Raw genomic sequence first — 14,936 nt, forward strand, 5'->3', positions numbered from 1 at the left:
GCTGGCGTTGGGTATTGCCTTTCCTCTGGTTAACTGGCTCTGGCAATACTCCCGCAGGTTAGGTGTCTATGAAATGATTTCTTCTGAAGCAGAGCTGGGTGCTCTTGTGCATTTCAGCTTGGTTCCTTTTCCTTCCCTCCTACTGAAAGTGCCAGGTAGTCTTTCCCTGGTAGTCACTGAGAGCCAAGTTGAGCTCCAGGAGGTAAAACTCACAAAAGTGTGGAGAATCCATGATGTCTAGGTCCACCTAGAGTTTTGCCAGGTCTCTTCTTGTCCACACTGAGCCTCTAGCAGTTGTCCATCTGCAGCTCAGAATTACCCACTCTCAACACTGGTTCCTGCAGAGGTTTCAGAGGATGGGTTTCAGCTCTGATAAGTTGTGATTTTCTGGTTCTGCCTTTCTGTCTCCATTTTGGGGGGCAGTGGTTTGGGAGTAGTTGATTTTTCAGCATTTAGGCTTTTTACTTGCTTTTATGACGGACTGACCATTTCTAAGCCCCTGCATGCTGGGCTGGAAACTAGATGTCTCTGCATCATCTTCTGATTGCCTCTCCTGTACTGGAGGAAATCCCCACATTACAAGGTCTGCCTGCCTGAACACGAGTCAGAACTTGGTCCCATCTTTCCCTGCAGCCAGGGCACAAGCGCCTGATCTGTCTTTGCCGAGTGGACACTCAGTGGGGGTTTGATTTGGAAGAGGGCAGGCAGCTCGAGGGGTAAAGAATCAGCCTGTCAGCGCAGGACACAGGGGTTCGATTCCTGGGTCAGGAACACCCTCTGGAGGGGGAAATGGCTACCCATCCAGTATTCTTGCCTGGAAAACCCCATGGAGAGAGGGGCCTAGAAAGCTATAGTCCATGGGGTCACAGCGAGTCTGACGTGACTGAACACACACAAGCACACACAGAGCAGCTTGTGTGTGAAGCTGCCATTTCAGCTGACCTAACAGGCAGCCTAGGCAGCCTGCTTTTGTTGTGGGTTCCTCACCGCAGATCCTGGGATAGTTTGAAGCATCATTGGTGGCCCCCTTAGCCTCAAGCTGATTGATTCTGCAGGCTTCCTAACAAGACTGTGATCATCCAATACAATTTTAATTTTCTCCTCAGCTTTTCATCTTTTGTTGCTTATTTCTAAGTTGAATACACATTGGTCCTACTTCCTCATCTTCCATTCTTATTTGGGATTAGAGATAGATAGCTGTGTTTTTGGCTTATACTTGTTAACGGTACCTGTTAATCACTACCAGCATTATGCATCACTCTGTAATTCACAGGGCACTTTTTCTTCATCCTAGTTAATCCTTAAGATAACTTTATGAAATAGATAAGTAAATTTTGTCGTTTTGCCCTATTTTTTTTTTAGACAGGGAAGTAGGATTTATTGGTAGGCATGAGTTGTTTTTTTTTTTTTTTTTTGACAGGGAAGTAGGATTTATTGGTAGGCATGAGTAAGGAGGGAACAGTGCCAACGCTCTCATGCATGCAGTCACCATTTGTTCAGAGGGTCACGGTTTGGGATGTATCTGGCCCCAAAGCTGTCCAGGATGAGCCGCTTTTCTGCCGCCATGTTTTCAGATTCACCTGCATTAAATTGAGTGAATCCCCACTTCTTGGAGATGTGGATCTTCTGGTGGCCAGGGAACTTGAACTTGGTCCTGCAGATGGCCCCAATCACAGGCTCCTTATTCTGCACCTTGGTGCAGATGGACATTAAGACTTGGCCAGTGTGGACCCTGGCCACTGCCCTGGGGCTTTCCAAAGAAAGTAGGCATGCATGTCTGGAGCCTGCACTGGGGACAGCATGCCAGCTGTGAGTGTGCACTGGAAAGGGTTTTCTCCAGGGCCCCTTAGGGCAGCCTCTGCAGGCGACAGGCTGTGCACACTGCTGGGGAGGCTGCTGTTTGCAGCCATTGCACACGGGGCCACTTTGGGGAAAAGAACATGGTCGACTTAATTGGCGGCAAAGGATTTTGCCCTTTTTATAGATGAGGAAACTAAAACTTGGAGATGCGAACTGACTTGTCCAAGATCACCAAGTTAGCAACATACTGAAACCCCAGACCTGGTGATGTTTGCTCATGACACGATGAGCAAGCAATGCTTTCTCCATAAGGAGCTGAAAATATAAAGAGACGAATGTCTATTTCAGAGGAGACTTATACTGTCTCTTGTCAAATTTTTAGTCTTGGGAACATTTACTGGAATGTTAGCTTTAGCTTAATAATAATAAAATCTAAAATTAGAGTGTTTAAAGTTACTTTGGCATAGCAGCACCCACAGCTAAAACACTGCCATTCATTTCTTAATTGCTGTACTCTGCTTCTTCATACAGAAGCTTAATGGTGATGGCTTTATCATTGTCTAATGTTTGTCTACAACCCATTTCGTAAACTATTGAATCCTTCTGATAAAATATTTCCACATCCCTGAAATAACCCACTTGTGTAGTTACCCAGCGGGTTAACATTTGTGGTGTCTGCTGCTTTATAAGTCAACTGTTGAGTGACTTGAACGTTTGAGGGTTGACTACACAGAAAGGTTGTGGTTTGAATACTGCTTAACATGATATCTTGTTTGTATATTCATTTCAGTAACTTTTTATAGTTACTACTCTTCATTTATTAGACCATAGGGGAACTGTAGGACGAGGAATGAGTGATTCAGTGAAGTCAATGAAAACTTCTTTTTCTTAAACATGATGAGACACTTCATTTTTATCCCTCTTGAGTGAATGGTGACTGTGGTTTTGGGGAATTTCAAACTTTCTTTTACAGCTACTGATTGTATCAGTCACGGTTCACTTGCAGAGAATAGAATCCACTCTAGCTGGTTTAAGCAGAGGGAAATTTATTACAGAGTGTAAAATGGCTTATGGAATTTGTTGGAAAGGTGAAGAAACAAACTTCAGGTTGAGCTCTTAGGAGTGACTTGCAGAGCCTCACTGCAGAGCAGGCCACCAGGGGAGCACTTGCCTTTTGTGCAGTCATGAAACTACCCACCAAAGCGGGAGGGTTTCAGAACCATGCTGCCGCTGACATGGCAGGAGGAAACCTGGACACTTCCATGTGCCGCAGGAAGATCAGCCAGTTCCAAGGATGATGCTTGCTGGCAGAAACAGCAAAGGCATGGCCCCTACCTTCCAAATCTTCGCTTTCCAAAACTTTGCCTCCCACACCTTACTTAGCTTCGTCTGATTGACAGCACCTAGGCCGCATAGCTGCAAGGGATTCTGGGAAATGTAGTTTAACCTTCCAGTCTCTGCAGTATAGGAAGACACGTGGGAAGAAAGGGTAGCCCCAGCTTCTGAGTTATTAGGTCGCACCCAGTAGTGGTTTCCATGAGATTCAGGACCACCCACTATGAGGTTTCCCCCACCTCTCCGTTTCCTGCTTGTCAGTGCATGCAGACAAGCGTGCATGTTCTTACACACACAGAGTAGCTTTCAGTGCGCTGCCTCTCTGTTTTCACTTCCTATCTAAAGTAAACAATTACTTCATGACAGTAGGATTTTCAGTGTGAGTCTGAGCTTGTCTTGCCTTTCAGACCTTTCAGGTTTCGTAGGGTGATGGAAGAACTGTTGCTGAGTGAGATAGCAAGCTGAATGAGGTCCGGCGTCCTGGGTTCTAACCCAGTGGTTCTCAGCCTGGTCCTTCACCATCTCGTGGTGAAGCTTTAAAGGTACTCATTCCAGAGATTCTAATTCAGTTGGACTTTGTTGTCTAATTTGATAAAACCCCGAAGCCCTGAGGCAATGCAAACGTGCAGCCAGGGCAGGGGATCTCAAGCCCAGTCAGACAGGATTTTACATCAACTACAGCTGTGGTTCTCACACTTTGAAGTGAAGCTGCTCGGTCGTGTCCGGCTCTTTACGATCCCATGGGCTGTAGTCTACCAGGTTTCTCTGTCCATGGGATTTTCCAGGCAAGAGTACTGGAGTGGGTTGCCATTTCCTTCTCCAGGGGATCTTCGTGACCCAAGGGTCGAACCCAGGTCTCCTGCATTGCAGGCAGACGCTTTACCCTCTGAGCCTACAGGCATCAGAATCACCTGGCTGCTGCTGCTAAGTCGCTTCAGTTGTGTCTGACTGTGTGTGACCCCATAGACGGCAGCCGGCCAGGCTCCCCCATCCCTGGGATTCTCCAGGCAAGAACACTGGAGTGGGTTGCCATTTCTTTCTCCAATGCGTGAAAGTGAAAAGTGAAAGTGAAGTCTCTCAGTCGTGTCCAACTCTTAGTGACCTCATGGACTGCAGCCCACCAGGCTCCTGTCCATGGGATTTTCCAGGCAAGAGTACTGGAGTGAGGTGCCATTGCCTTCTCCGAAATCACCTGGAGGACTTGTTAAACCATAGATTGCTTGATCCTGCCCCCAGAGTTTCTGATTTGGTAGATTTGGGGCAGAGTGTGAGAATTTGCATTGGCCTAACAAGAGCTGCCTGCTTTCCTTGTAAAATTTGATTTCTACTCACCTGGAAGTTTTTCTTTAAGAACATGTTCAGAGCTCCTACTTAGTTTCTGACCTTTACTGGAGCAGGGGACACGAGGAGTAAGGTGTCTACGAGATCGTGGTCTTACATGGCTCGAGCTTCCCAGTGTAAGAAGAGAGCTTTTCTGCATGCTTTCTTCTTCAAATTAATATCCCTGATTTTTTTGTCGGTTAAGTTTGTTCCCTCTCATCACCCCTGGTTAGACTTAGAAACTATTTTAAGTGCACAGTTCCGTACCTCTGCAGTTTGTTAAAGCAATGAGCCCTCAACTGAGTCTTGATTCCAGTGTAAGAAAGCCAGTTTAAATAATACTCCTACACGTAGAAAAATCTTTTCCAGTGTCTTCCTCTGTTTGGCTGCTGTAACTCATATTAAAACAAAAATGAATTTATTTGTCCTCAAAAATATCTTTCTGGGTTTCCTTGCCATGCATCCCACTGCCCGCTTTTTAAAACCAGTCCTTCAAGTTATATTATTGTTGGCTGTGCCGTTTTTTTTTTTTCTGTATTTGGAATGTACCTAGCCAGTATATGTATTTTGCAAATGCTATTGATAACCTATTTAAACTCTTATTTATAATGTTTGTCTTGTCAAAAATGTTAACATATTCAGTGATCCTCAAATTTTGCGGAACATACTTTATGGAACATACCTTGGGAAAATTGACCTGAAATTTCTATACTGTCATTAACAAAGATAAAGGTCTCCCAGTTTATGGAAAAAAAGATAATGCATAGTTTCCATTTTTAACCACCCCCCCCACCTCTTTCTTCCTTAACCTCCACTTGGTGTGAATGTTATGTGCTTGTGTATAAAATTATTAAGTAGCAAATGGTGATATTTCCTAGTCATCTGCCAAGAATCCTTTTTCTTCTTGGTGATTTACTCTCTAACAATGTTTGAAAATTACTTTATTTAAAACTTTTGATATAAAAACCTTGTTTTAATGGTGGCATCTATTCTTATAAATGCAAATTCAGAACAGTAACGATAAAGCAAATCAGACAACTAGGTACTAAGAATAATAGCTGTAAATGCTGCTGCTGCTAAGTCACTTCAGTCGTGTCTGACTCTGTGCAACTCCATTGACGGCAGCCCAGCAGGCTCCTCTGTCCCTGGGATTCTCCAAGCAAGAACACTGGAGTGGGTTGCCATTTCCTTCTCCCAATAGCTGTAAATATTTACATGCTATTCGTATTTGAGAAATATATACTTGTATATAAAACAATGAAAATTGGCCTTTGGAGAAAAACCTAAAGTTTGAGAATCTTCTAAAGCCTAATGAACTAAGGCTTGTCAGGTGATGCAATGTGAGCTTGCCTGAATAGGTGTTCTGAGTTGGCTTAAAACCATAGGGTCACACAGCTAGTGAGTTGAGAGCTCAGGTCTGACCCCCACAGTCAAGGGCAGTCTGATACTGGAACATGTTCCTAATCATAGCACTGGATGGACACTACAAACTGGTGGTACTAGGAGAAACTGGGAGACTTTTTTTTAGGCATGTGCTATTTTATATTAGGGGTAACATAAGCTACGGTCAATTTAAAGAGCTGCCTACAATGTGACTCAGTGAGAAGACCAGCACAGTAAGGGGATGGAAGACTTGGAACTTGATCTCCGCTCAGAAAACACTTAGAAATGTCAGCAAAAATTGTTGCTAAATCTGACTTTCGGGGAAATAAGTGACCCTTTCTGAGTCTTGGTTTCCCTTTCTGTCAAATGAGAGCAATAATATGCTCTGTCTGAGCTCAGGTCTGCCATGAGGATCCAGTGACGTCATAGTCCTGCTCTGAAAACTCGTCAGTGTGCTGTACACATTAGGTGGCGTGGCTTAGGCGCGTTGGGCCGCCATATGGATGGGTTTCTCGCGTGCCCTCCGCCCTGGGAGCCTTACAGGCTGAAAGCTTGCTTTCTCTCACAGAGGTGTAGTCCTGGCGGTGAGCAATGACTGTATTCTGGGATCAATAAGGAGAAGAATGCTGTGGGAGTCAGGGCGGGGGGCGTTCACTCTGAAATAGCATTGCCCAGGGAAGGCTTTATGAAGTGTGTGTGGCAGAGTGAATTAATTTGATTTTAAAGGATGTGTTACTCAGATGGGGGAAGAATAGTTCACTTTGTGGAAACTTACCTTTGCTTTTAAAAGGAAACCCAGTTAAGTGCTGAGGGTCACCATATGCCTTTTAAAAAAATGTTGCTTATGGTCTTGAGATGTAGAACTTGGAGGGAGTGTCTTTTCTCTCGAAGAAAAGGATGGAAACTTCTCACGCTGTCCCTTCTCCAACAGTGTCCTTCCTGCCTTTCTCAGAATACAGGCCCACACGGAGGGGATCTTGTGAGACTCTCAGCAGCACTATCATCTGTCTTCGGTTGGCTTTGCAGTCGACTTTTATATATTTTTTTTCTCTTTAATTGAATAGCAGAGAACACTCAGTGATTGAGGATTTTTAAAAGATGGCAAATTCTTATGGATAAAAATAGCATTGGTGGTTATAAGTACTCAGCAGAAGTTAGGAGTTATCAGTCTTGGTTTGGAAAACAAGGTGACCAACTAACTGGTTTCAGGAAAACTACCTCTCCTATTCCGACAATTAGTTAATAAAATTATTCCTGACAGTGGCGGGCCAAGGAGCTCAGGCAGTTACATATTTCAAGACAGAGAACCCATTGTCTGAAGATCCCAGGAGAGCCTTTGCAAACACACCGAAGGGATTTAGAACAATTTGCATAAATCTCCCCATGGATGGCGACATGGCTCCAGTATTGGGGTGGTTCCAGGAACCCCTCCTTGGCTGTATCATGGGGTGATGCTGTGCTTGGGGAGAGTTCAGTCTCATGACGGTTTCTGCCAGCAGGATTGGGTGATGGGACGCTGAATAAGCCCACTGTTTGGTTCCACATAAGGACTCTTTTGTGTTGGCCTGGGGCAGCCATGTTCAAGTTTGTCTTCTCTTTCCCCAGTGATGTTTTTGGACTTTGTGGGCTGGAGAATTAAGCACAACACCTATTCTGAGCTAATCTGTCAAACTTTGCTCTTGAAAGGTAACCATAGCCCCTTGTATTCCAGAATGTGGTAAATAATAATCAAACATTTGGAGACTTACGGTTTCTTTCTCTTTTTTTCATTGAAATACAGTTGATTTACAGTATTAGTTTCAGGTGTGCAACATTGTTCAATATTTTTATGGATTATATTCCATTTAAAGTTATTAGAAAGCAATGGTTGTATTTCCCAATGCTGTACAATTGGAGACTTCTGGATTTTTTTATAAAGTTGGGGAGAGGAGGATACTGCTGGACATGACCAGATTGCTGGGTGTTCATGCCTGTCCATTGTGGAGCCATGGGGATTAATTGCCTTCTGTCTGTGAATATTATTTGCTTTGCTCACTAACCTCTCTAAAAACTACGTTTTCTTGCATACTTAACAAGTTGTACTTTAATATTCCCCTGTGAAAGGGTTTGGGTCACTCTGGATTGCAGTTTAAAATGCCAGGTGGTTGCAAGTCTGTTTTAACTTTTCTTTTTTTCTTATTCGTTTTGGAAAAAAAATGATGTATATTAAACACTGCATATTAGGAGCTTTTGTTTCTTGTATGGAATGTTATCATTTCAGAAGCCTCATAAGAAGTCTAATTTAAAATCCAGAGAGTAGTTTAAGCACTGGGTAAATTTAGTGCTTTAAGTGCAGAAATGAAATTCACTGATTTCTAACCTGGAGTTTATTTTCTTTCAGTCTGCGAGCTTGATTTCTCAGCTTTGTTCTAATAATATAAACATTTTTATGTTTATTTATAGGTGGCTTTAACCAAGAGAGCAGATCCAGCTGAACTTAAAACAATATTTTTGAAGGTCAGTATAAAGGAATCTGTTTTGTTTCTTATTTGTGTTCTACAATTTTTAGAGATGATTTTCAAGCAGCTCTCTATTTCGTTGTTAAAAACATCCCCAGAAGTACCTTTACTTAAGACTTGTGAAAGAGATCGATTTTGTGTCTGCCTTCTAAAATGTATCCCATGCTTGTAGGCGACTGTCTGTGATGGCTGCATGGTTTACATTTCACTTTGTTGTCTCACATGATGTTCGGTACCGAAAAGGAGCTGTTGAGTTTAGTCTCACAAGCCATTTACCTTTCCGAGATCGTCCTGTGCAGCAGATGATGGATACTAAAGCTTTCCGGCCTGAGTTTAAAGCTCTTTGTAAACACCTTTCTTCATCTTTCATTCATCCAGAATGGACTACCCTGGTCTCTCCTGAGCAGAACATTGCTGATGTTACCATCATCATATCATTTAACTTCAGCTGAGGTGCCCTCGAGGAGGCCTCAGTACGAGTAACAGTAGACACTGCATCACACTATACAAGATATTTCCTTCGTTTCTTATATTGTCAGTTACTTTGTGATATTGAGCACTGAGTGACTAAGACTCTAATAATAAAGTCTGCCTCAGATTCCAGATACTGAACCACTTCTGAGGTTATCTAACTGGCAGTAAAAGTACTCAAAAGAAGAAAGGCCATTTTTGTAAAGATAATTTTAAAAACTACATATGTAGGCCTTTTCTAAACATGGTCAGAAGGTAGGTGTGCTATATTTAAAGAGAACCCAAGGCTTCAAGTGAGAAACTTGTTCTGCTGCTGTGTATATGTGGCTTAGGAAGTTATTAATTCTCCTAGCATCACTTTCCGTATCAAAATGTGTTACTGTTAAAAATTGAGGAATCAGGGAATTTGAATACTGATAGGATTATTTGATATTAAGTAATTATTAATTGATTTTTAGGCTAGGTAATAGTATTCTGAATATGGAAACTTATAAAGAGTTTTTTAGAGATATACACTGAAGTATTTACAGGTGAGATTATGATATCTGAGATTTGCTTTTAAATAATCCAGTTTTGGTGGTGTAGGAAAAATAGGCAGTATGATAATTTTTTGCAATTGGAGAAGGAGTATTGGATTTACTATACTGTTCACTCTACTTTGTGTATATTTGAATATTTACATAATGTTATAAAAAGTTGTAACGAGTCCATAAAAAAACATACCTGAAAATGCTGTATATTAGACATGCACCTGATACGCATTAGATTTTGATTCAGTAAATGCTTGAAATTAAGTCATTCATAGAGACAAAGACACCAAGAGAAAACAGGTAAAAAATAGGAGAAAAAAAGAATCAATTTGTAAAGTAGACTGGGTTATATATTAGAAGGCAGAGTTCTTTATAAAGCTTGTGTTTTGCCCAGAAAAGGCAAATATGGTATAGAGACTCTAAGGTGGAAAAGGATTTTGGGTAATGAAAGTGCAGAAAACAGAAACGCGTTTGTTTCTCACCCAGTGTCTGCTGCTGCGCACGTTGGGCCCCCCATGACGGGGCTGAGGTGTATATGAGGGAGCCATAGATGTTTTTAGGCTGTGTATTTATAAGGTTTTTGTTTTAAAACTCTAATGATGTAGTTCTGGAAGACCACTTGCAGAAGAGCCTGCAAGGCGGCTGCTGAAGCGCCTAGAGAGATGGACGAAGCTCATAAAATTGAGTCGGCAGAGTCACGGCCGTTCTTGGAACTCAGAATCTGTGACCTCTGTTTTCTAAGCCAACCGTAGCTGTGGGCATCGGGAAATGGGAACAGCTTAGAGGGTCTCAGTAGATGGTGCTTCTTGGATCCTTATTGGTCTTCTTGATGTGATTCGGTGGAAAGGCTCCAGCTAGAAGCTGCGACCACAGTTTGAGGCCATGTGGTGGCGGATGAGGCTGGGTTAAGAGCCTTCCAATGGAAGCAGGTATCTTTTCTAGTGGCTGCATCGCAGTCACAGGGGAGTTTCACTGGAGACAAGTGGGATTGGCCAGGGAAACCCAGGGGAGGGCAGGAGTCTCTGCAGAGTTCTGGAGAGCGGCCTATGGGGCTTCTGTGTCAGTGGGCCTGAAGGCTGGGGTGGAATCTTTGGGACCAGAAAGGAAGTGCTGTCCTCCCTTGGTGTGGCTGGGACTACGTGGCTTTTGAGTGAGAATTCCAGATGACTTAGAGTCCAATGGGATGATGTGAGGGGGTGGGGGGGAACTGTCCCTGAAGAAAAGAAGTGATCAGCAGTTTCTAGAAGGGATTGTGGATCTGGCAGAGGTTCGGGTGACCTCATCAGGCTTGGGTAGTGTGGTACCAACGCAAATCCACCTTGGCTCAGCACGCTGAGGATCTCTTGTTTACTCTCTACCGCAGACAGTGCTGTGGGGGAAGAATAGGGAGCGAGGCGCCTTTGGGGGCTGTGCCAGGCACGTCTCCAGTGAGCCTGGGCTTTCTTTTTTTTTTTTTGCTTAAGTAAATTGTGGCTCATTTATTTATTTATTTAAAAGCTTTCACTTTGTATTAGCGTATGGTTGATTGAGGGGCTTCCCTGGTGGCTCAGCTGTAAAAAATCTGCTTCCCATGTAGGAGATGCAGGTTCAGTCCCTGGATGAGGAAGATCTGGCTGCCCACTCGTGTTCGTGCCTGGAGAATCCCTTGGACAGAGGAGTTAGAAAGCTGCAGTCCATGGGGTCACAAAGAGTTGGACTTAGCATGCATAGCTGATTGACAATGAATAACTGAATCACTTGGCTGTACACCTGGACTTGTTAGTTCCAAGAGCGGATCAGCAGCAAGCACTCTGTAAACCTATTTGGTGATTTTTTTCCTGACATTTTTCCTGACTTTCCTTCTTTATAAATATCCCAACCTCTCTGCTACACTAGTTAGGTGATTCTCCTGTAGCTTCGGGGAGGTGGAGGGAAGCTTCATTGTTCCTTTGAGACCAGATGTGCTGGTAATGGGGGAGTTGACAGCTGTGGCGAGCAGAGAGACCTAGTGGAACCGAAACAGATAAGGAAAGAGGGGTCCTGGAAGACTAAAATGAGCCCTGTTCTGGCTTATTTTATGTTTGTTTGTTTTTTTGAAAAGAGTTAAAATCAGTTCTTTTTCTGAAGTTGCTTACTGTCAGGTGTTGGGGTTATAAAGATGAATTAATTATGGCTCCTGCCCTTAACTATCTCACTGTGTGTGTTTGAGTGTTTAAAAAAAAAATCCACAATATAGTTGATATACATTATATAGTACATAATATGGTTGATATGCATTGTGTAGTATTAATTAGCAAGAAGATGATGTGGGGCTAATTACATCTTCCTAGAGAGGGTCATTACAATTGCTGGGCACTGGTGATGTTTGAGCTGCTGTTTATCAGATGGAGATGGTGGAGGAGGATTGTGGAGCAAAGACAAAGGAAATATAGTGCAAGCAAAAGCAAAGAACTCCAGGCGTGGAGGTGGCCTGGCTCGGAGAAGCTTGGGAGATGGTGCTAGAATGGTGGGCAGAGTGGAACTTGGCATAAAACATCTCCAGCCTAAGGCGTTTGAATTTTTTTATGCAGGCTGTTTTAGTGACATGTGGCAGTTAATGTTCTGTCTGGATGTAGAAGTCTAGGTGTAGTCAGCTTTGTTTCCAGCCTAAGTGTTGGGAACCTAAGTTTTTTTCTCTGCCTAACACTTTCTCTGCTGTTTTATGTTAATAAACAGGTGTGTATTTGAGTGCTTACAGTTTAAATGAAATGCCATGGAACTCTGCAGTGAGTGAGATGTGTAAAAAGATATAAGCAACATCCGTGTCTTATTTAGAGATGTTCAGGTTTTATACAGGAGACAAAATTCATAGGCACACAGAAGGTAAAAAAAAAAAATTATCTAAGTCAGCACAGTCAAGGGTCACTTGTGTGGTTAAAGCAGACGCCACAGGAAATGGGAGGAGGGAGCAGTCCCTGTGGTGGGGAGAGGTCAGAGAAGGCTCCTTGGAGTGGGGACTTGAGGAGCCTCGTGGATGTGTGGGAGCCAGGGCGGGTGGCGGGGTGGAGGGGAGGCACCGAGGGGGGCAGCGGAGGCTTCTGGGAACCAGGACCACATTGGAGGGACCACCTTGGGAGCAAACCTCCCCCAGATGGAAGGATTTTTGCTCATTCTTCAAATGTTTACTTAATTCAGCCCTGTGCGAAGGAGTCTGCCAAGTTTTACAGGTTGTGGGTGACAAAATTAGAAAGATAATTGGGAGTCTGGCATTTCTGCTAAACAATAGGAAGCCATTGAAGGTTTTCTGAGTTCTCCAGTGACTTGGAGGATGGGTCTGAGATTGGATTGGTGCAGGAAGGCCATGGGTTAGGCAGCTGCGGGTGTAATCCTGGTGTGCAACCCTAATAACCTGGTTAGGATTGTGGTAGCATGAAGAATGGAGAATGGGCAAGCTGACACATTTTGAAGGACTGTTTGATTGAAAATGCATGATCTTGTGTGATGGATGATCATGTTGCTGTTCAGTCACTCAGTCGTGTCTGACTCTGTGACCCCAGGGACTGCAGCACGCCAGGCTTCCCTGTCCTTCACCATCTCCCGGAGCTTGCTCAAACTCATGTCCATCGAGTCAGTGATGCCATCCAACCATCTCGCCCTCTGTTGTCCCCTTCTCTTCTCTGCCTTCAACATTTCCCAGCATCAGGGTCTTTTCCAATGAGTCAGCTCTTCGCATCAGGTGGCCAAAGTATTGGAGCTTCAGCATCAGTCCTTCTAATGAATATTCAGGGTGGATTGATTGATCGTGAACAGGGAGTAAATATGACCACTGGATATATAGCCTGGGGGCATGGGAGTACCAGTATTAAGAATGCAGAAATTGAGGAGACAACCATTAGCTCAAGTGAGAGTGAAGGAGGTGATAGTTACTGTTTAGAAGTATGGAGCTGGACGCAACTAAATGCCTTACTGTGGTGTAAGATGTGGAGGACGGGAAGACCAGACAAGGGAAGCGGGTCATATTACAAGTTGGGATAGTAATATGTAGTGACTAGCATTTGGAATTTTATGATTGTAATTCATCAACAAAAGCATAGTATATATTTTTAGAAGATTTTGTAGGGAAAATTGGAAAAATAATTTCCACTTTGAAAACCTTTTTTGCGTATGACACAACAGTTCATATTTTTTGAAAATTAAAGAAAGATGTGTATAAAGAACTGAAACTTGTGATCCATATATATTTAAGTCTATCTGTATATATACATGTATCTATTTAAATCTATTTATATATGCATATGTCTCTGTTCCTGTTTCTCTGCCTCTGTGCATGAGTATAATTTTTTTCCTTAACAGGAGGAAAAATACTATTTGGTATTCATTTTTTCCCTCACCTAATACATTATGAATACCTTTTCCTATAATTGAAAGCATTTCTGCTTTTTTATTGCTATGATACTCTTGTATATGGCTGTTTAACCATAATTTATCTAGCCACTCTCTATTATTGGATGTTTAGTTGTCTGCTCTGCTTTGCTATCATAACAACACTGAAATGAATAGCCCTGAGACTACATTTTTGCACATAGCTAGCATTTTCTTAGAAAAATTTATAGAAGTGGAATTGTTGAAGAGTGGATTTACAACATTTCAAGGCTTTTGATTCTTGGCAGCCTGCCTCTCAAGGTTGCGTCAATACACATTTTTGTTGGGAGTATAGAAGTTTACATTTTTCCACATTGTGACATCAACTCAGATTGTTAAAAAAAACTGAGCAGCAACAATGAAAAGCCTTTCTGACAACTCGTTGAAAAATTGTATCTTGCTTTAAATTCGTGTTTTTTATCATCAGCACTGTATTTGTTGACTATTCATGATACCTAATGACATTTAAACTGTTTCATTAAAATTTACAAATTTACAGAAAATAGAGTAGTAAGTAGCCACATAACCACCACCTAATTTAAATAAGTTTTTGTCACATTAGTTTCACATATAATATTTACTGATGTATTTCAGTATAAGTTAGCTATCTCCATATAGCTCCTAATAATTTTAAGATTCCCTATTGAGAATTGGTCATAATATATGTTAGTAAATATTATATGTGGCCATAATATATATCACTGTGCACTTAATGAAATTAATAGTAGTTCCTAAGCTGAAACTCCAGTACTTTGGCCACCTCATGCAAAGAGTTGACACACTGGAAAAGACTCTGATGCTGGGAGGGATTGGGGGCAGGAGGAGAAGGGGACGACAGAGGATGAGATGGCTGGATGGCATCACGGACTCGATGGACGTGAGTCTGAGTGAACTCCGGGAGCTGGTGATGGACAGGGAGGCCTGGCGTGCTGCGATTCATGGGGTCACAAAGAGTCGGACATGACTGAGCACCTGAACTGAATAACATACAATATTTGATCCATTTTCAGATTCTTAAGTATAATACTTTATTCTACCTGCGTAACAGGGGAAGAATGGTCAAACACAGTGATCAGGTGTGCAAAGCATTTCTCAGTGGCTGGAACACACTCAAGAAGAATTTGCCCTTCAGCCTCCAGACATGAATGGTTTGTGGCAGAAATGAAAGACTGGTGATTATGGTTCTGGCGTGTTCACAGTTGATAGACTATTTTGTTCC

General features: G+C 42.7%; 1 protein-coding gene across 2 annotated transcripts in view; it reads left to right on the top strand.

The window, feature by feature from the left end:
• Nucleotides 1-14,936, top strand: part of SLC25A13 (solute carrier family 25 member 13) — a 226,700-nt gene that overhangs the window by 22,990 nt on the left and 188,774 nt on the right. For both annotated transcript variants that reach the window (XM_018047391.1, XM_018047392.1), the window contains exon 2: nucleotides 8,281-8,334. In XM_018047391.1, coding sequence (XP_017902880.1) covers nucleotides 8,281-8,334 — 54 coding nt within the window. The remainder of the gene's footprint in view (nucleotides 1-8,280; nucleotides 8,335-14,936) is intronic.

Source organism: Capra hircus, chromosome 4, assembly GCF_001704415.2.
Source record: "Capra hircus breed San Clemente chromosome 4, ASM170441v1, whole genome shotgun sequence".
Taxonomy (NCBI): Eukaryota; Metazoa; Chordata; class Mammalia; order Artiodactyla; family Bovidae; genus Capra; species Capra hircus.